General features: G+C 40.5%; 1 protein-coding gene across 2 annotated transcripts; it reads left to right on the top strand.

Annotated features, from left to right (window-relative positions):
- Window positions 1-1,865: 1,865 nt before the first annotated feature.
- ebag9 (estrogen receptor binding site associated antigen 9) lies at window positions 1,866-20,620 on the top strand. 2 transcript variants are annotated; one of them, XM_039804820.1, is made up of 7 exons: window positions 1,866-2,183; window positions 5,737-5,826; window positions 10,424-10,505; window positions 10,720-10,875; window positions 12,251-12,361; window positions 17,625-17,716; window positions 18,826-20,620. In XM_039804820.1, the coding sequence occupies exons 2-7, from the start codon at window positions 5,744-5,746 to the stop codon at window positions 18,941-18,943; spliced, it is 642 nt and encodes a 213-aa protein (XP_039660754.1). In that variant the 5' UTR covers window positions 1,866-2,183; window positions 5,737-5,743; the 3' UTR covers window positions 18,944-20,620. The 2 variants fall into 2 exon arrangements, with proteins under 2 accessions (XP_039660754.1, XP_039660753.1); XM_039804819.1 differs by having other exon boundaries at window positions 1,867-2,183; window positions 5,732-5,826.
- The last annotated feature ends 1,444 nt before the right edge of the window (window positions 20,621-22,064 follow it).

A 22,064-nucleotide genomic window follows, 5' to 3' on the forward strand; every position in this document is an offset into this window, starting at 1 on the left:
TCTCTTTTATATAGACCTTAGTGGTCCCCTAATACTGTATCTGAAGTCTCTTTTATATAGACCTTAGTGGTCCCCTAATACTGTATCTGAAGTCTCTTTTATATAGGCTTTAGTGGTCCCCTAATACTGTATCTGAAGTCTCTTTTATATAGACCTTAGTGGTCCCCTAATACTGTATCTGAAGTCTCTTTTATATAGGCTTTAGTGGTCCCCTAATACTGTATCTGAAGTCTCTTTTATATAGGCCTTAGTGGTCCCCTGATACTGTATCTGAAGTCTCTTTTATATAGGCTTTAGTGGTCCCCTAATACTGTATCTGAAGTCTCTTTTATATAGGCCTTAGTGGTCCCCTGATATTGTATCTGAAGTCTCTTTTATATAGACCTTAGTGGTCCCCTAATACTGTATCTGAAGTCTCTTTTATATAGACCTTAGTGGTCCCCTAATACTGTATCTGAAGTCTCTTTTATATAGACCTTAGTGGTCCCCTAATACTGTATCTGAAGTCTCTTTTATATAGACCTTAGTGGTCCCCCTAATACTGTATCTGAAGTCTCTTTTATATAGACCTTAGTGGTCCCCTAATACTGTATCTGAAGTCTCTTTTATATAGACCTTAGTGGTCCCCTAATACTGTATCTGAAGTCTCTTTTATATAGACCTTAGTGGTCCCCTAATACTGTATCTGAAGTCTCTTTTATATAGACCTTAGTGGTCCCCTAATACTGTATCTGAAGTCTCTTTTATATAGACCTTAGTGGAAACTGTTGTTTCCATAGACTGTTAATACTAATAATATACAGTCTATGGTTGTTCCCTGTATACACACGACGAGGTCCCACCCCTGCCTTACCAAACTTTTGTTGTCCTTTCTTCCCTATACTATTCTCTGTAACTTTACATTCAGAGCACTCGTTTGATATATTTTTCCTTGTCCATTAATCATTTTCTGAACGCTGTAATATATATATTTTTTATTTTAAGCTATCTGCTTTTTCTGCTATCCATGTCACATTTGTCCTCCCATTTCATTATTATTTCTTTGTTGAGCGTTGCCTTTAGCCTGGTTGACACCAGACTCTTCTCAGTTGTAATTGAGAGAGGCAGAGCAAATCTCAAATTTGCTGGAAGTTCGTCAGGGTTTACCCAGGCTACACTGCCTTAGCTCAGGGGTCACCAACCTTTTTGAAACTGAGAGCTACTGCATGGGTATTGAGTCATACGAAGGGCTACCAGTTTGATACACTCTTCTGAAATAACAAATTAGCTCAGTTTGCCTTTAGTTATACATTTATATTTGGTTAGATTATTAATGATTAATGATACTCATCTATGTGAAGACACTGATCATGTTAATGATTTCCCACAATAATTATCAACAATGACTTAACAAGGTGGGAAACAGATAATATCAATATTCAATTTTCATTTTTAGAACCGGCCTGAGGGCTACTCATGGGGTCCTTGGGGGCTACCTGGTGCCCGCAGGCACCGTGTTGGTGACCCCTGCCTTAGCTTCTCCTTGAGCTGGTACCATAGACTGTATATTATTAGGGTTAGTTTATTAGGGTTAATATTAACAGTCTATGGCTGGTACCCACACTTTCACCCCCATCCTATACAGGCCTAATCTAAATAAACGTTGCTGGATTCCTAATATACTAGAACTTCCCACTTGACTTACTTTGATAGTAAGTTCAGACCATAAACTGTATGGAAAAACTTAGAGTAAACTATATTTGTTCAGAGACCAATTTAAAGGTTTACAATCTGGAATTTCTCCATAGGAAATTACGAGCATTGTTGCACCCTCAATTTCTGACAGTACCTGAATGCAGCATAATCACGCCGTACTGCACTTCCCTGTTCCTGCCTGGTTCCTGCTCCTCCCAGCTCAAAGATGGCAGCCATGGGACAGAGATGAGCGACGACATGAATTTAGGAGTTTTGTCATGAAACCACATTGGGGTGTACAGCTGTTACATGCATGGTTTTAACATGACAGCGATATAGTTTGTCAATGTCAACGTGTCGTCTTACGAAGACAATTAAAGGATTCAGAATATCATGTTTTCCTGTGGGCTAAGCTAGCAAGCAACGGTTAGCAAATACATGAACTTGTCTCTTGTGCCATAGAAGAAGAAAACAGCTGCTCCGAATACGGTCTATTGACATCTTGCAAGGTGAGGAACGTTATTTGTGTGATAAGATGTGGAAAAAACTAATGTGAATTCCTAATTCTGGTGCGTTAATTTAGCATAACGTTACACATCTGTAGAATTTGTATCTAACGTTACCCTAAGCTCTATTTTTTTTTGTTCTATGGTGAAAATTGCCTAAGCGAAAGTATAACGTTTCTTCTATATAATTGTATTTATTATTGTTACATTTGTATACAATCTACTAGCTAGCTAGCTAAGTAAAGTGTAACGTTAACGTTATCTGTTTACCTAGTACAAGCAGTGTAACTTTAGCATTTTAATTAGAGACTAACGTTAGCTGGTGTCACGGCTCTCCAGATTATGTATATTATGACTGGTTGTTGGTACGACATCTTCATGTAAATTAACGTTACGACAACAATCTTTTTTAAGGACTGATTCCTGGTGGCCAACTATCTCAATTCCATGCTAATCTGCATATTTATTGGTCTACTGGATACTTGCTTACTATACATCCTGTTTTTGGAGCTAAACAAGTCATGGTCCTCATTTTCTGTATGGTACGGCACGGCTCTACTAAACGACTCGACTCGCTCTTTTTTTGGTTTTCCATTAGCAAAAGTTGTTGATAGTACATGGTACCTAGGTTCCAACAGCGTGGTAAAGTTAGTTTTGTTTTCGATATTCCCCAGACATTCACCGACAAATGGCAATACCTCCTAAACGACTTGGTTAAAAATTATTTAAACCCTATTGCCGCTAAAAAGGCAAAGCTAACAATGTTTCACAATCTTAATTTTCCATATTTTCACTCTATATAATAAGCACTGCCCCACAAAAGCCGCCGCAATGTGAGTTTCGCCGGGAAAGCTCGCTCTTGACAGAGATGCGAGTAAGGGACCGTGGGGAAAGTGCACTTTTTCTTCGTTTCTAAGGAAAACGCAGAGGGTGTGTTTTTCTAATAGCTTTTTGATTTTAAAGGGCCCATTGACATGATACCAATGCAGTTTGGTAGGGGGCCTCAGGGGCAACTTTAACAACCTCTCCTTTACCCCTACTGGCTGAAATGGGTATTGCATGTCCAAAATTAACATTCTTTTTCTAATAGCTTTGTCCAAAAGTGAGACAGAGACATCAAACCAGTATCATTCAGTAGAGGACGACAGGGAACAACTTTCACAACCTCTCCCTTTACCCCTAGTGGCTGAAATTGGTATTGCATGTCGAAAATTAACATTCTTTTGTAATAGCTTTGTCCAGCAGTGAGACAGAGACATCAAACCAGTGTCATTCAGTAGAGGAGGACAGGGGACCACTTTCACAACCTCTCCCTTTACCACTAGTGGCTGAAATAGGTATTGCATGTCCAAAATTAACATTCTTTTTGTAATAGCTTTGTCCAACAGCAAGACAGAGACATCAAACCAGTTTTATTAAGTAGAGGAGGACAGGGGACAACTTTCACAACCTCTATTTTTACCCCTACTTGCTGAAATGGGTATTGCATGTCGAAAATGTACATTCTTTTTGTAATAGCTTTGTCCATGAGTGAGACAGAGACATCAAACCAGTGTCATTCAGTAGAGGAGGACAGGGGACAACTTTCACAACCTCTCCCTTTACCCCTAGTGGCTGAAATTGGTATTGCCATATATTGCAATTGGATGATACTGGTTTGATGTCTCTGTCTCACTTTTGGACAAAGCTATTACAAAAAGAATGTTAATTTTGGACATGCAATACCCATTTCAGCCAGTAGGGGTAAAGGAGAGGTTGTTAAAGATGCCCCTGAGGCCCCCTACCGAACTGCACTGATATCATGTCAATGGGGCCTTTAAAATCAAAAAGCTATTACAAAAACACACCCTCCGCGTTTTCCTTAGAAACGAAGAAAAAGTGCACTTTCCCCACGGTCCCTTACTCGCATCTCTGTCAAGAGCGAGCTTTCCCGGCGAAAGTCGCATTGCGGTGGCTTTTGTGGGGCAGTGCTTATTATATAGAGCGAAAATATGGAAAATTAAGCTTGTGAAACATTGTTAGCTTTGCCTTTTTAGTGGCAATAGGGTTTAAATAATTTTTTGCCAAGTCGTTTAGGAGGTATTGCCATTTTTCAGGCAATGTCTGGGGAATATCGAAAACAAAACTAACTTTACCCAGCTGGTTCCAAGTGAGCTGTGCCGAGGTTATGTGCCTTCTGGTTTTTCCACCTATTGGTTTCCGAGCCTGTCCAGATGCCATGTAAACCTATCAACCTACCCACGTCAACAGATTCCCTACATATTCATAAACATTTTACTGGCCTTTGCATGTCGCAACTAAAATAAAAACTACACTGAACTGAATATCTGAGCCCTACATTACTATAACATTGTACAGTGGGAAAAATGTGTTTTAAAAGTAATTAGGATGATCCTTGTCACGCTGGATTCGAACCTTTCTCAGCAAAAATAAAAATATACAAGTCCGCTTTGCTGTCCACTACACTATCACGTTAACCACATCAGTCGACAGGACATGACTTTGTTTTTTCTTTTTTCTCAGTAGGCCATGAATCACTGTTTATCTGAGTACTCCAAAACAACAGGTTACCTTGATTTAGGCTTAAAAACATAACTATATCATGCACTCCAACCTTCTGCTACACCTCTGCGCTATCCGTGTACAAGGATTTGTCATAAATTATAGCAGGCAGCACACGGATTCTGAAACAATGGGTCTAAAACAACTGGTTACCCTGGGCTGGAAACGTGATCTCGAGGCTCTCAAACAGCTAGGCTACAATAACAAGTTCCTTGGATTTATGAAAAGAAGCAATATTTCTATTGACATGGCTCAAATGCCTAAATCTATGTTTCCAATAGCCTACAGCGTTGCTGAAAAACCAGAAGGCCCGTAACACCGGTACTATGAGGTGGAGTTAAAACACTGCAGACCACTGATTGGTCAGAGAATCGTCACTATCCTGCACACAAAGGCTCCATATCAATTCCCTTATTTGATAGCTCCTGAGTTGAACTGGAAGTTGTTCTGGCCCTCCTTCATGAAGGGCACCTTAAAGCTCTTATTCTTGACTCGAGGAGCGAGGATCAAGGATGGGGGAGGGATCTCCGAGAAGCTATGAGCGAGGATACACAAGAGCAGCCATGCAGTGGATGCAATTTAAGGGAAGTGAGATTCAGCCTAGATTCTGCCCAGCAAATGACAACACGGGTATATTGCGCAGGCGCCAATGCAGCTGTTCGATCCCTGGTAATGGTGACTCGACTTTACCTCAGACTTTTCTTTAGTGACTCAGACTAGGACTCAAACTGTAAACGGCAACCACAATTAGTTTTATTCACTTCGACCCAGATTTGTTTTTTAAAAGGCAGCCCACAAAATGCCCTACACTACGCCATACACTTGACGGAATGCAGACGTTCCTCTGTTAGTTGCCGATGAAAGAATTCAGTGAGTGTTGCATTGAAGATGTCACAGCAGTTTCATACTATGTCGCTATGTTGATCAATTACAATTTACAATTGATTATAAATCCAAATGCTAATATTTTCTCTTTCCTTCCCCCCCAGCTCAGTTTCATCATGGCCATCACTCAGTTCCGTCTTTTCAAGATCTGCACATGTCTAGCCAGCTTACTTTCTTTCTTTAAAAGGTTGATATGCAGGTGAGCACAACTGAACACTTAATAAAATTGCAATGGCCAGTATCCCTGAAACATGCTATTCTCTTTTATGAAAATCTTGTCAATGCAACACTACTTTTTGACACACATAACAACGTCAAAAACGTAACCTAATGCCTTTGAGAAATTGACAGCATATACTGATAAATGTTGCACATTGCTTCGTGGGTTTACCACTGGAATGTAGCATTTTAGGAAGGGTCTCAATTCATTTTCTAAGGGAGTGCATATGGCTGCATGATTAAGGCCAAAATGATAATCACGATTATTTTGATCAATATTGAGATCACGGTTAATAATTGCGATTATTTGTTGATTTTAACCAAAAAAAAAAGTATTGTCACATATAGGCTAATTATAACTGCCTTCACATCCATATTGTGCTACATTCCTCCTCGAAGGATACTATGCAGTCATGAGTCATTCCAGCTGTTGTGCGACTGCTTTCCACACATGCGCGTTTGTCATGAAAAGATACAGGCAACACAATTTTCTGTTCACGTTAATGGCTCATGTTAAAATCCGATGAGCCCGGCGTCTACCGGACGAAATAGCAACGCGGATTACGGTGCCACTTACAGTGCATACGAAAAGTATTCACAGCGCTTCACTTTTTCAACATTTTGTTATGTTATAGCCTTATTCCAAAATGGATTAAAACTAAGTATTCACAGCCTTTGCGATCAAGCTCAAAATTGAGCTCAGGTGCATTCTGTTTCCACTGATCATCCTTGAGATGTTTCTACAGCTTAATTTGAGTCCAACTGTGGTAAATTCAGTTGATTGGACATGATTTGGAAAGGCACACACCTGTCTATATAAGGGCCCACAGTTAACAGTGCATGTCAGACCACAAAACAAGCATGAAGTCGAAGGAATTGTCTGTAGACCTCTGAGACAGGATTGTCTCGGATACACAGATCTGGGGAAGGGTACAGAAAAATTTCTGCTGCTTTAAAAGGTCCCAATGAGCACAGTGGCCTCCATCATCCGTAAATGGAAGAAGTTTGGAACCACCAGGACTCTTCCTACAGCTGGCTGTCCCTCTAAACCGAGTGATCGGGGGAGAAGGGCTTTAGTTAGGGATGTGACCAATAACCCGATGGTCACTCTGACAGAGCTCCAGGGTTCCTCTGTGGAGAGAGGAGAACCTTCCAGAAGGACGACCATTGCTGCGGCACTCCACCAATCAGGCCTGTATGGTAGAGTTGCCAGACAGAAGCCACTCCTTAGTAAAAGGCACATGGCAACCCGCTTGGAGTTTGCCAAAAGGCACCTGAAAGACTCTCAGACTCTGATGAGACAAAGATTGAAATTTTTGGCGTGAATGCCAAGCGTTATGTTTGGAGGACGCCAGGCACCGCTCATCACCTGGCCAATACCATCCCTACAGTGAAGCATGGTGGTGGCAGCATCATGTTGTGGGGATGGTTTTCAGTGACAGGATCTGGGAGACTAGTCAGGATTGAGGGAAAGATGAATGCAGCAATGTACAGAGACATCCTGGAAGAAAACCTGCTCCAGAGCGCTCTTGACCTCAGACTGGGGTGACGGTTCATCTTTCAACAGAACAACAACCCTAAGCACACAGCCAAGATATGGAAGGAGTGGCTTCAGGACAACTCTGTAAATGTCCTAGAGTGGCCCAGCCAGAGACTTGAATCCCATTGAACATCTCTGGAGGGATCTGAAAATGGCTGTGCACCGACGCTCCCCATCCAACCTGATGGAGCTTGGGACGTTCTGTAAAGAGGAATGGGCGAAACTGGCCAAAGATAGGTGTGCCAAGCTTATGGCTTCATATTCCAAAATACTTGAGGCTGTAATTGCTGCCAAAGGTGCCACAACAAACTATTGATTAAAGGCTGTGAATACTTATGTATATATTATATTTTCGTTCTTTATTTCTAATAAATTTGCAAACATTTAAAAAAAAACTTTTTTCATGTTGTCATTATGGGGTATTGTGTGTAGAATTTTGACGAAAAAAAGTAATTTAATCTATTTTGGAATAAGGCTGTAACATAATGAAATGTGGAAAAAGTGAAGCGCTGTGAATACTGCACTGTAAATGTCTGCGTTGTGCTCTGATGCTCCAAAACAGAAGTTGGAGGCAAAAGAAACATGGCTGCATGTCACGCAAGTAAACACTAATAACACGTTACACAGCAGGTAACGTTAGCCTACCGTTAGCTACAGTAAACACTAATAACACGTTACACAGCAGGTAACGTTAGCCTACCATTAGCTACAGTAAACACTAATAACACGTTACACAGCAGGTAACGTTAGCCTACAGTAAACACTAATAACACGTTAACACAGCAGGTAACGTTAGCCTACCGTTAGCTACAGTAAACACTAATAACACGTTACACAGCAGGTAATGTCAGCCTACCGTTAGCTACAGTAAACACTAATACCACGTTACACAGCAGGTAACGTTAGCTTACCGTTAGCTACAATAAACACTAATAACACGTTACACAGCAGGTAACGTTAGCCTACCGTTAGCTACAGTAGGAACTGGATTAAACATGCTAAAATGCTGACGGCTAAACGGTAAACCTTGTGACCGACTTATGACCGACTGCTATCTGTTACTCTCTGTCCTCCTGTCTACATCTAAACTGAGCTGTGCGGTGCAGGGAACAACTCTGATTGGCTCATGGAGGCACGTGATCAGACAGTGGTTTACGGAGCTTTGGGGAAAAAAAACTTTAATACGGAGCAGTCTATGAACTGAATGACATACAGTGAGGAAAATAAGTATTTGAACACCCTGCTATTTTGCTAGTTCTCCCACTTGGAAATCATGGAGGGGTCTGAAATTGTCATCGTAGGTGCATGTCCACTGTGAGAGACATAATCTAAAAAAAAAAAATATCCTGAAATCACAATGTATGATGCTGCAAATAAGTATTTGAACACCTGTCTATCAGCTAGAATTCTGACCCTCAAAGACTTGTTAGTCTGCCTTTAAAATGTCCACCTCCACTCCATTTATTATCCTAAATTAGATGCACCTGTTTGAGGTCGTTAGCTGCATAAAGACACCTGTCCACCCCATACAATCAGTAAGAATCCAACTACTAACATGGCCAAGACCAAAGAGCTGTCCAAAGACTAGAGACAAAATTGTACACCTCCACAAGGCTGGAAAGGGCTACGGGGAAATTGCCAAGCAGCTTGGTGAAAAAAGGTCCACTGTTGGAGCAATCATTAGAAAATGGAAGAAGCTAAACATGACTGTCAATCTCCCTCGGACTGGGGCTCCATGCAAGATCTCACCTCGTGGGGTCTCAATGATCCTAAGAAAGGTGAGAAATCAGCCCAGGACTACACGGGAGGAGCTGGTCAATGACCTGAAAAGAGCTCGGACCACCGTTTCCAAGGTTACTGTTGGTAATACACTAAGACGTCATGGTTTGAAATCATGCATGACACGGAAGGTTCCCTTGCTTAAACCAGCACATGTCAAGGCCCGTCTTAAGTTTGCCAATGACCATTTGGATGATCCAGAGGAGTCATGGGAGAAAGTCATGTGGTCAGATAAGACCAAAATAGAACTTTTTGGTCATAATTCCACTAACCGTGTTTGGAGGAAGAAGAATGATGAGTACCATCCCAAGAACACCATCCCTACTGTGACGCATGGGGGTGGTAGCATCATGCTTTGGGGGTGTTGTTCTGCACATGGGACAGGGCGACTGCACTGTATTAAGGAGAGGATGACCGGGGCCATGTATTGTGAGATTTTGGGGAACAACCTCCTTCCCTCAGTTAGAGCATTGAAGATGGGTCGAGGCTGGGTCTTCCAACATGACAATGACCCGAAGCACACAGCCAGGATAACCAAGGAGTGGCTCTGTAAGAAGCATATCAAGGTTCTGGCGTGGCCTAGCCAGTCTCCAGACCTAAACCCAATAGAGAATCTTTGGAGGGAGCTCAAACTCCATGTTTCTCAGCGACAGCCCAGAAACCTGACTGATCTAGAGAAGATCTGTGTGGAGGAGTGGGCCAAAATCCCTCCTGCAGTGTGTGCAAACCTGGTGAAAAACTACAGGAAACGTTTGACCTCTGTAATTGCAAACAAAGGCTACTGTACCAAATATTAACATTGATTTTCTCAGGTGTTCAAATACTTATTTGCAGCTGTATCAGACAAATAAATAGTTAAAAAATCATACATTGTGATTTCTGGATTTGTTTTTTTAGATTGTCTCTCACAGTGGACATGCACCTACGATGACAATTTCAGACCCCTCCATGATTACCAAGTGGGAGAACTTGCAAAATAGCAGGGTGTTCAAATACTTATTTTCCTCACTGTATTTTAAATATCGCTTGATCACGTGAATTTCATCGTGGGAAGCCAAAATCGTGATCGTGATTAAAATTTGATTAATTGTGCAGCCCTAGGAGTGCATCTGTGACGTTTGAAGACAATACAATTGGCAGTTAAAATCCCTGTCAGTGGTTCAATCTCTCTACACTGAAGAGATCTGACCGTTTTGTCTGATAACAATGTTCTATCAGTTGCTTTCTGACTTGTTATTTTGTCGTATTAACTCTGCAGGAGTGGAAGGGGCCGCAAGCTCAGTGGGGATCAAATAACTCTTCCTACAACAGTGGATTTTTCATCATCGGTACCAAAACAGGTCCGTATTGTGTCAATCAATCAACATCACCTTCCCTGAGAAGTTCAGAACCTAGCGTTCAATATTTGGAAAGGCAAATTACAGATATAATCATTGGACCAAAATTCTAAACTTGAATGTGTTTACTTATACATACAAACTACACAAACTCCTTCTCTTAAATCCTATGATTACATTTGGCTTCAAATCATGTGTTATTGTCTCGTCTGCACAGCCAGAGATTGAAGAATGGAGCTCTTGGGATGAAGATGCTCCTACAAGCATTAAGATTGAAGGTGGCAACGGAAACCTTTCCCCTTCACCCAACGAGATGGACGAAGAGCCCGACTACTTCAAAGACATGACTCCCACCATCAGGAAAACGCAGAAGGTATGTCCACAGACAGCGCAGCCGTTTGTGGAGCCTGGGCTGTCTACAGAGACCACATTTTTTACAGTGTGTTGAGGGGACTGGCAGCTAGTGGATAGTGAGGAGATGTTTGCTGTATGTGACAAAAAATGTTGTAGCCTAAAAAACGCGTCACATCACTTAGAGCACCTTTAAGTATATAGTGAAAGGAATACTCAGACATTTTGGGAAATGTTTATTTGCTGCCTTTTCATTGCTGCACATTCAATACTTACATCACTACCTGATGTGTTCGCCCTAGCTTATCCCAAAGACTGGAAGTAGGATAAGCTTTCTAACAATGCAGGGTTTCTCCCCCAGAAGTTCTTTAGTCAAGGTGGTAAACCACTCAGAACGTGACACATCATCTTTTGATCAATTAGTTAGTTGATTAAGCACTATCCACACTAGTGCATATGCCATACCAGCAAACTTGACTATTTTTATTGTCAACCAGGTCATTAATGTGACTCGTGTAGATCCGAAGTTTGGTTTAAATTGTTAGAAGTCACTTTTGACAGACCCTGGCTAGCTATGTCCTCCTGCTTTAAATTTGTGCAAGACTAGACAAAGCACACCTCTGATCTATTCCTGTAGTGGACACACAAAGATGAAATAAATTCCAACCCACTCACATACCTCTTGATAAGACGGCAAATAATATGTTTCTGTTATAAAAATTATTTATCAAAGAATAAAAACAGAAACACTGAAGATGTATTAAAGTTTGTTTTTTACTTGCGAACTCAAGGAGCCAATTTCAGCACTAGAGCATAGTACAGAAAATGTCTAACTGGAAGCCCTCTACATCGGCTTATTTATGAGTGAAATACAATCATAATACAGAGTTGATCGTCAGTTGTTATCTGGTCAGAGTCGATGACGTCTCCCTAATCTGGTCAGGGAGTGCATGTTCTTTCCTCAGCATCATACCATGCTCAGACAAGATAGCCAACGGTTCCATGTTATCTTGTGAGAGCAATCATTATAATATGGCATTCTATGCAAACAGTTTAAATATTAACAAAGACAGTAGAATGTAAATCATAATTTTTCTAACGGTTTCACAAAATGTCTCATACCTTTTATTGAAATAACAGGTAAGACCAAAAAAGGACTTTTTTGTTAAGTACATAATTCCATATGTGTTCATTCATAGTTTTGATGTCTTCAGTGAGAATCTACAATGTAAATAGTCATGAAAATAAAGAAACACATTGAATGAGAAGGTGTGTCCAAACTTTTGGCATGTACTGTAGGTCAGTCAACATTGGCTTGAATTTGGTGAAGTTTAAAAACTACAAAAGCATAAATCTGTGCTTCAGTTGAAGTTGTAGCTCCTGTCTCTGTGATGCAGATAGTGCTGAAGAAAAGGGAGCCTTTGAACTACCTGGTACCTGATGGCTCAGCAGGTTTCTCCAGCAGACTGGCAGCTTCTCAGGATATGATGACCTTCAATCCACCCTCAGTAAGTTACACTTTTGTACCATCCAAAGCCCAAGCCAAGTGTCTACTGTCTGTAGAGTGGTATAAAATGAAATGCAGTCCAAATACATGGCCATACATTTCCGCAAGTGAAAAATCATTAAAGTGCAAAGCAAACCCAGAAAGGACTGGAAAATGGGTAAAGATTAAATTAAACAATGTGTAGGGGAACCCAGTCACTAGCTAAGTTTCCATCCACTTGTCAATCGAATTATCTTTCGGTAAAAAAACTGGTGAAAGTGTGTTTCCATCCAACAGCTTTAAAGCGAATAAAAACCTGTGCGTAATGACATCACATGCTGTTTTGCGATTAAATTGGTATATGGAATTGATTTGAGACATTTTATGGTGTTTCCATTCATTTTTTTACTGAATCGCACAAGATTCAAGCGAACTTTTGCGAACAAAGTTTTGCTAGACAAAAGTAGTTGTTAATATTAGAAGCCAAGCTATAGCCTAAGCTCCGATGGACCTTTGGCTGAGGATCTGATCCAGATCATCAAAAAGGTGGAACTTGCCTTATATTTTCCCTCTGGCACCGCTGCGAGACAACTCTCTTTTTTGAGCCGTGTATCGCTGTTTGAGCGCCTTCCATTTACTCCGCAGGACGTCCCACGGCTTGTCGTAAGGGGACATTCTAAAACGCTTAACGTGAAAAAGCTTAACATGGTTTAATATCTAAACAATGATCAATCATCACCAGATGTATCATGGTCATATCTTGTCATGAACACTTAAGCCTGTCAAAAAAACTAAATCGAAATCCAACGATTATAAGTTATCTCACGTTAATGTGTCAGATAACGTCCATAATATTTGGACATTGGGTTAGATTTGACCGTTTTAAGTGGTTATGATGAGCAATATAGAAGAGGATGTTTTGGTGATGATTGATTGTTGTTTAGATACATTAAACCACGTTAAGCTTTTTCACATTAGGACTTATAAAGCCAATGAGAACCGTGGAGAGTCAACCCCCAGCCTCTCCGCTGCCCTGAAGCAGAAACGATTTATGTCAGATAACGTCCATAATAATTGGACTTTGGGTTAGATTATTTGATTATTTTTCCGTGGTTATGATGGGTAATATGAGAGAGAAATTTGGTGATGATTGATCATTGTTTAGGTACATTAAACCACGTTAAGCTTTTTCCTCGCCATATTAATAATATGAATACGGCCACTGATGAAGAAAATATTAACGTGAGATAACTTCTATAATCGTTGGATTTCGATTTAGTTTTTTTGACAGGCTTAAGTGTTCATGACAAGATATAACCATGATAAATCTGGTGATGATTGATCGTTGTTTAGATACATTAAAGCATGTTAAGCTTTTTCAAGTTAAGCGTTTAATGTCCCTGTCGTAACTGTTGGTGATTTCCTTCGCGAGCTCCTGATAAATGATGGCATTTTCTTAGATTTTTGCTATCTAAAATAGCGGTTATATTTTTCTGGTAAATTAAATTAAAAAAGTATCTCGTCTCCTCGTTTGTCCACTTACATCTGTTTTTGTTTGGCAAACAGAGCGGAAATACTGGGCGGAAATGAACTGAAACTTCTTCTTCTTCGTTTTATTGCGGGTTGCAACCATAAAATGACCTAAAACTTAATCGCAATTCATTATTTATTCGGTAAATAACGTTTCCATCAGCGTTTATCGCGTTTATCGCCGTATATCAATCAAGAGAAAATCCGATGAGACCGAACGTATTTCATTTGAGTCGATATTCATGAAATTTACTGTTTCCATAAGGCATTTTTCATTTGATATCACTTAATTCGGATAAAAACGGGTCGATGGAAAAATAGCTATAGTCTTATGCATGAAGACTATTTAAGGGGTGATAGAATGATTATATAGGGTATTTCACACTGTTCCTTATGGTCTCCTAATGGGGTATGTAACATTGGTTGGGCTGAAAATGGCCTGGTTGATATTTTACTGGCCCTTATGCATCCCTGTGTTTTGGCCCTATTTGTAACAAGAGCTTTTCTTCCAAATATGGTATGGTCATGAATATTTAGATGAGTTGCGCGCTGATTGGTTGAGCGACTTGCCATACGCAGACATTAGAGACGCGTTGATTGGTTGAGCCCCCCAATACCACATACATTAGAGAAGCGACAGAATCTCATATTCCAGACACTGCAATGTTTCATTACCAAATTCACTTCTGAGACTTTTTTAAGCGAGAAATCAACTATATAAAGCTGAAATATGGGCCGTTTTACAAAAATTGATGGCTAATTGCAAATTTGGTAAGAAGTGTCGGACTTTAGGAGCTCCACACAGTCTGACGAGAAAGCGGCAGCCTGCTGGGCTCCATACCCAGGGCAAAGTCACCCTTTGTGGATACTGCACTACGGGGCTCCGCGGCCAGCTGCCGGCATAACTATATCTATAAATAATACATTTACGGTTTTGAATGTCCCAATGTCTTATAAAGCTAACCGTTGTGTCCGATTTGATTTTAAAGGCATTTTTATGAACGGCGTCTTTGTAGGCGCTTTAGGAGCCGAGCAGCGGCTGCTTGCTATATGTCCCATTCATTACAATGGGGAAATACCGCAGCTAGCTAGCTACACTTTGCCGCCATAACTAAATTATATTTATGTTTGAATTTCGCACGCCACTTATACAACACATTCCCCAATGTCTTATAAAGCTAACCGTTGTTCGTCCGATTTGATTTTAAGGCATTTTTATGAACGGGTGTGCGTCTTTGTAGAGACGAGCAGCTGCTTGCTATATGTCCCATTCATTACAATGGGGAAATACCGCAGCTAGCTAGCTACATTGTCGCCATAACTAAATTATATTTACAGTTTGAATTTCATCACGCCCACTTATACAACATCATTCCCCAATGTCTTATAAAGCTAACCGTGTTGTCCGGATTTGATTTTAAGGCATTTTTATGAACGCTAGTAGCGTCTTTGTAGGACCAGCAGCTGCTTGCTATATGTCCCATTCATTACAATGGGGAAATACCGCAGCTTGCTCACTTTCGCATAACTAAAGTATATTTACAGTTTGAATTTCGTACGGCATGAATATTATAGGTTCCTCAAGGTCTTACAAAGCTTAGCTAACACTTGTCCGATTTCGATTTCAATTGAATGTATTTTTGTGAATGTCAGAGGTAGGAGGAGGCTAGCTGCGCTCATTGATGGACTCCATCTCACCGCGGATCTATCAATGAGACTCGCGGACAAGAGGCGTTTATTTCCCGATTGTTTGTTTAAATAACTCAACACACATACCCATTATAAGATTAACTGGAACCTGCGGGCTGCGGTAAAAGATTGCGGGCGCAACGCTTCCGCTGACACTGCGGTCAGGGCGGCGATGTAGCAACCCGGGCGCACCAACACCGGCACTAAACTCCAACACACAGTCGGAGAAAATTTGCAATTAGCCATCCTTTTTCGTAAAGCGGCCCATATTCGAGCTTTATATGGTTGATTTCTCGCATAAAAAAGTTTCAGAAGTGAATTTTGTAATGGAATAGCAGAGATCTGCGTGACCTAGCTAGATTCAGAAAACTACCTGATCTCAGGTCAGTTGTGTAGCCTATGTAAATGTTGGGGTGTGACTGTTCTCTTAAGGTTCCGGATTTTGAGATGCTTACGCAAGCAACTCAGCTTTGTTGGGATTCGCCCGTTTTCAGAGGCAGTTTCAAAATATGAGATTTTCATAGTAAAGGGGTGTCAGTGGGACTTTGAGCTTCTATGTATGTCCTATTTACCCACCAAACTGTCGTTATTCAACTATGACAGGGTAAAATCGGTTTTGCATTCTATCACCCCTTTTAGCTTATAAACTCTGTGTTAGGGCTGGGCGATATGGCCTAAAAATAAAATCCCCGATTTAAAAAAACAAAACAAATTGGATTTAAGATTTAAATCGATTTTTTTCTCCCCCTACTTAAAATCAATCTGCAGATGACAAAGAAATTGTTCAAAACAAGTTTTAACTTTATTTTGTTTTGACTCATATACACACACACACGGGGCATGTATACCATTATGATTATTCATGCCAATTTTGTGGAAATATAAATTGGTTTGAGTGTTTTCCCTACCATTGTTTTTTTTTTTTTTTTTTTTTTTTTTTGAGGGGGGGGGCTATATATTCAACAACAACAAAACAGATGCGTGAGATAAAGCTGTTTTCACACATACAGGTAATTCACTTCTCGTTCCTCCCTAAAAGTTCAAATCATTTTAACGTTATTGCGCAACCTTGCCCCTATTTTCACCTGTTGCTGAGTAACGTACATTAACATCCCATGGTCTCTTGAATGTAGCATACCTGTAGTAAGCTCCTTCGTAGTAACTAGCGGTAAAAACAAACATCGAAGAGGAGCTCCGTGCTACAGAGCGGCGATTGCTAGTTGTTTAAACTGCTACAGACCTCCGTCACAGCTCGTCATATCAGCAGCATTTAGTAGATGGGTTGAGCTGCTACAGACCTCCATCACAGCTCGGTCGTATCCGCAGCATTTAGTACATGTGTTGAGCTGTAACAGAGTTCCTCAACACCGCCTCTTGTGCCCCGCATGGTGCTCCTTCAGGTCAGCGGTAGCTGGTGGTTCAGTTATCCGAGAATAGGTGACTCTCAGCCGGGGACAGAGCACCGCGAGCTGCCGGTCATTTCGGCGGAGTTTACGGATAAGTAAATAGTGAAACGACTATTTATTATATATATTATAATTAATGTTAGTCCCTGTCGCTGCCATGTTGTTTGTGTATCTTTATGGCAAACGTGCAGGGGGAGGGCTGAGGCTGTTTGGAGCTACGGGAACCCAGAGGGGAGCGTCAGTGGATGTTAAGGAGAAAATTGTTTTTCATTTAAACAAATCGACATTAACTACACATTCGAGTTTGTTTTTATTTTTTATTTTCTTCGTTTGTGCGTTTTGGAAAAAACTACTTGCCCGATTTCCATAATCATTGGTGGAAGGGTGTAGCATGGGCCAAGGAAGAACCCATTCAATTTTGCAGCACATCTGAATCACGGGGCTGATACACATAGTTTTTCAATTTGAGTTAGCATTGCAAAAAAAAGGGCATTTGTGCTGCATTCATGTGGTGTAAGAATAATCAGAAAAATGAGTTTCTGACTGGGAAAAATTCACTCTGCATTAACATTGTGAGATTAGGAGGCCTGCACTCTCTGATTGCCTTTCTAGTTACAGTAGCACCCTCTTTAAATATAATGAAGCTATCCTTTTGTACAGGCTGAACTGGGAGAAATGGACAACTGGCAGGAGGACACAAATGCCTGGGAGGACGAGTCTGATGCTGCCTGGGAGGCAGAGGAGGTGCTCAGGTAATATTTCAAGAATGCTTCTGTGCATAGTACATGGACGTGCACTAGTACCAGTTTGTTGGGATTATTCCATTGACCAACTGGTAAGAACAAATGAGGTTTAACCATGTATAAAGCTAATTTAAATAGCTCCCGTTACTATATTGTATCAACAGTTAACTTCATTAAATATTTAATGTTATAATAAAAAAAGTTTCTTCCCAAGACTGACTTGCAGAGCCCCGGTCGCTGCATCCGGAGTCACCCAAGACGACAGTGAATGATGGTTTAAAGAAATGCAAACAACCCAGAGCATTTTTTCCCCCTATCCTAAAATATATGTGTGGTAGAGCTGAAGATCTTTGCACGAACCCGACGGTTCAGTCTTAATTTTTATCATTGTACACAGCTCGGACCGGGCTCGGGCTTGCGCTCCGGGTTGCGCGGTAAATGAGTGGTCAGGTGATGCGTTTCGATTAGCGTGAAAATGGATGCTGAGGAGGTGAAACGGAGGCTGGCCTCTTGAGACTTTCTTTGTTCCAGCTTCCCAGTGGCCGATAGCCTACGTTAGTCATTTTTAAATGTTACAAAATTTATAAATTACTCATTCTTGACAAAAGGCAAAAGAGCTGTGTGCGTGCGCACATTTGAATAATGTTGGGCTGTAAACTGGTTCCGGCTTTTAAAAAGCTGTCAATCAAAATGTACTTGTTGGGCTCGGGCCTTGCTTACAGCTCTAATGTGTGGTGTAGCCAGACCTTACTGTGCAGTGCTGTGGAGATAAGTCTGGCAGTGCGAGACTAGTATCATTGTAACACACAGGACTTGTTCTGCTTTTCTCTCTGTGGATTTAGTTGAAAGAAAGATATAAAGAACACTTAAAATAGACTTCCTGTCAACCTTACTAATGATGAAAATGATACAGTAAACTCACTTTTTATTCTTCTATTGGAGGGATGTAGATTCACACAATGGCCAGCAGGTGACAGTGTATGCCTTAATTACAAACACACAAGAGCAAGGAACAAGATCTTGTTTCCTCCACTCCCAGCTGACCGAGCTTCTGTTGATGACGCGCTGTAGTGACATAGCTTGCAATCGTATGTTTTGATTTCTTTTTTATTTAACAGACAAACGAAGATGGCTGAGCGAGAAAAGCGGTCCATGGAGCAGCAAAGGAAGAAGATGGAGAAAGATGCTCAGAGGATGATGAAGAAGGAGCAGAAGATTGCCGTCAAGCTCTCGTAACATTTTAGAAATGCTCAATTTTGAGGCAAAGGGATGAGAGGGGGCAACGACACTGAATCAATCGTCACTCTGTCTTTAAAGTCATCAAAACCGACCAGGATTACCACCATATACAACTTATCTATTAGCAAACTGTCCTCCTCCTCCACCCTGTTTCCACCAGCAGCCATTTTAGTCCATTTTCAAGCTGCAGCAGTGTAAAGTGCATCATTCTTGAGGCGAGATAACGCACGTGGTGTACACCCGGTTCATGTGGCAAAAGTCATTTTGGTTTTCAAGAGAGAGCTGTATTTATATGATCCAGTTCATCTTAGGTAAATGGTTAGTTACAGCATTTGAGGGTTCCATTTAGACTACTGATTACATCTGTCAGGTAGCGTAGAAAAATTTTCATATTTTTTTTTTTCAGTAACGTGTAAATAAACAGATACTTGTACTACCTTTTGAAACTCAAATAGGGAGTACAATTCCCTTTGTTTGTCTTATTTATAACCTCAAAGGACAAAGGGGTGTAATTAATTTTAAGCATCACTGTATAACAGTGACATCCCTTGGTTTGCTTGATTATTGTGTCTTTATATTATGTCAATAGTTTTTTTCTAATGAATGTTGCTTGATATTTCACATTATCTCCCTGTGCTGTGCAGCCCTTAGTACACTGGAAATCTGCATTTAAATGAAGGCTGAAGATTTTCAATAAGAGTATGGATAAATGACCACAGAATCTAGCCCAACTATAAATGTTAGCTGTGGGTTCCTATGGTAATCTCATGGCTACTGATCTGCCATTCATTCTTTTCCTTTGTCAGTTTTTGATAAAGAAAGAAAGAGAGAGAAAATCCAGTGATCACTGCTTTATTTTTTTCTTTTGCAGGGGCTGGGAATGTTACTTTGCTCTTCACTAGTTGATACACTTACTGCACAGACACTGTTTTTCTAAAACATGGATCTCTGTCACAGTGTAATCTCAGACTGGTCATCTTGGCCTATACAAAGATGAAAAAATAAATTCTTGCTTACTTTCTCATCTGAAAATGTAAGGCATAAGTTAAAGGTTTTGACTGAGCATCCTGTTCTGCATCATTATAATGAAATTACCATTCAGTGTTAGAAAAAATCCGTACCAGTGCCAACAGGCAAGCTGTTGTCATGGAAACATTGGAAAGTGAAAAAAAGGCCTAATACATGACTTGGGTGGAGGTGATGGGGGAATGGTTCTATACTGAATGCTGCAATTGGAAAAGCTTTGCAAGCTATTTTTCCAAAGACATACTGGGTTGATGTCTGATTTATTGATCCTCAGAGGCCCTGGTTCTGTAGACACTTAAATGATAAAATGACTGATTATTAGTGCATGGTCAGGTTTAAGAGATTAATTGAAAGGAAATCGGTATGGATTTGTGTTTTCTTTGGAATGTTATTTTTTCCTTAAGAAAAGCATGTTCAGTTTTGTCATTTTGCACATTTGAGTTCTTCCAAAAATGAATGGCAGAGAACCCCTTGTTTCTCACTCATTTATCTCCTTCATGTGTAAGACTTCCTGTTATAAGAAATGTCATGGTTGAGCACAGCTGAGGACCACAAGCTCAATCAATCCAGAAGGTTTGGCAGACCGTATCCCTGCTGTATCAGTTCTACACAGGTTTTTAATAAAATGATTTGATTCATACCTCTAAAGGTGAGTAACTGTGGTTACAAGTCTGCTGCCTGATGTACAATTTAGGGACAACTATATATACCATTACAGATGGATGACAAATTACATGATTATTGAGCTTTGCTATATGTACAACATGATATGGGTTTGGGCTTTTTGTTAGCCATGTTAGTGGTGTAGCTCCAGTGATGTCAGTCAGCCATTCCACCACTTTGATCTAGACTGAAATGTGTCAAAAACTATTTGGATGGAATACCATGAAATTTGGTATAGACATTAGAATTGTTTGCTTGTTAGCATTTAGCTCAAAGCCCAGTTGTACCTGCAGCCTTACAGGGGGTCAGCCCTTTGTTCCCACAGTCCTATTTTCCCACATTTGTAAGAATTTTTTTTTCACCGAAAATTAGGCCCTATGTTCCACACTTCTAAGATTTTTCTTAAAATTAGGCCCTATGTTCCCACATTTCTAGGACATTTTCAAAATTAGTTCTTGTGTTCCTACATTTCCCTTCAATTTAAGCCCTATCCTCCCAAAAGATTGTTTACGGTTAGGGGGATACATACAAATTCATGAAAAAGGAAATGTGGGAACATAGGGCCTAATTTTGAAAAATAATCTTAGAAATGTGGGAACATAGACTTAGACTCTTGTCTTGTTAAAATCACTAAAATATGTGTGACATAAGGTGGTCTTTAACCTGGATTGAAGGACCGTTGTCATCACTTATCTGACCCCCATCATAATGATGTCACTCCCATCTGTCAGGAGACACTGCCTGCCAAAACCTCTCAGAGACTGACCCACTTCCAAAAGAGAAAAAACTGTCTTCAGAAAGAGAACGAGCTGAATGGATACATTATTGTCGTGAAAGGCTTGAGAATCATATATACTGATTATACAAGACTGGTGTGTTCTCAGCTGGTTTGATTTGCAACCATTGCTTCCCACTGATTTTAATCCAGCAACTACTGACTAGTGAGGATTACAGCATCTGATGACTCACTAGTCTCATGCCTTATGAACTGAGAGGTCATGCTTATGCAACGTAAGATGCATCACCATATGGCACGAGTGGAAAATTGAGTAATCATGGCAAAGATGCCAAGTGTTAGTTCATTTCATCTTAAATTGCCTTGTTCTTTCATTGAATGATCAGATGTAATGTGTTTACTAAAGAAAACAAACATTTGCTCTGGCACTGACCCAGCTTTTAATAGCACAAGGGCACAGACGACATTTAACGGCTTCTGAGAGACGACAGTAAAGTGGATCTAATGCACTTTACATTGTCAGCTCCACAACCCAAGGGATGTCTGAAAATCCAAGCCAGGAAAGCTTTTACAAAAGATGCTGTCATGAGAACGCTGCTTGGTTGCACTTGACTTCAGTCTCGATAGTTTCCCTTTTATTAATTTATGTGAACATCTTGCAGAAAGTGGGCTCTCCCAGTCTTCGCTAGCATT

This window comes from Perca fluviatilis, chromosome 7, assembly GCF_010015445.1.
Source record: "Perca fluviatilis chromosome 7, GENO_Pfluv_1.0, whole genome shotgun sequence".
Lineage (NCBI taxonomy): Eukaryota > Metazoa > Chordata > Actinopteri > Perciformes > Percidae > Perca > Perca fluviatilis.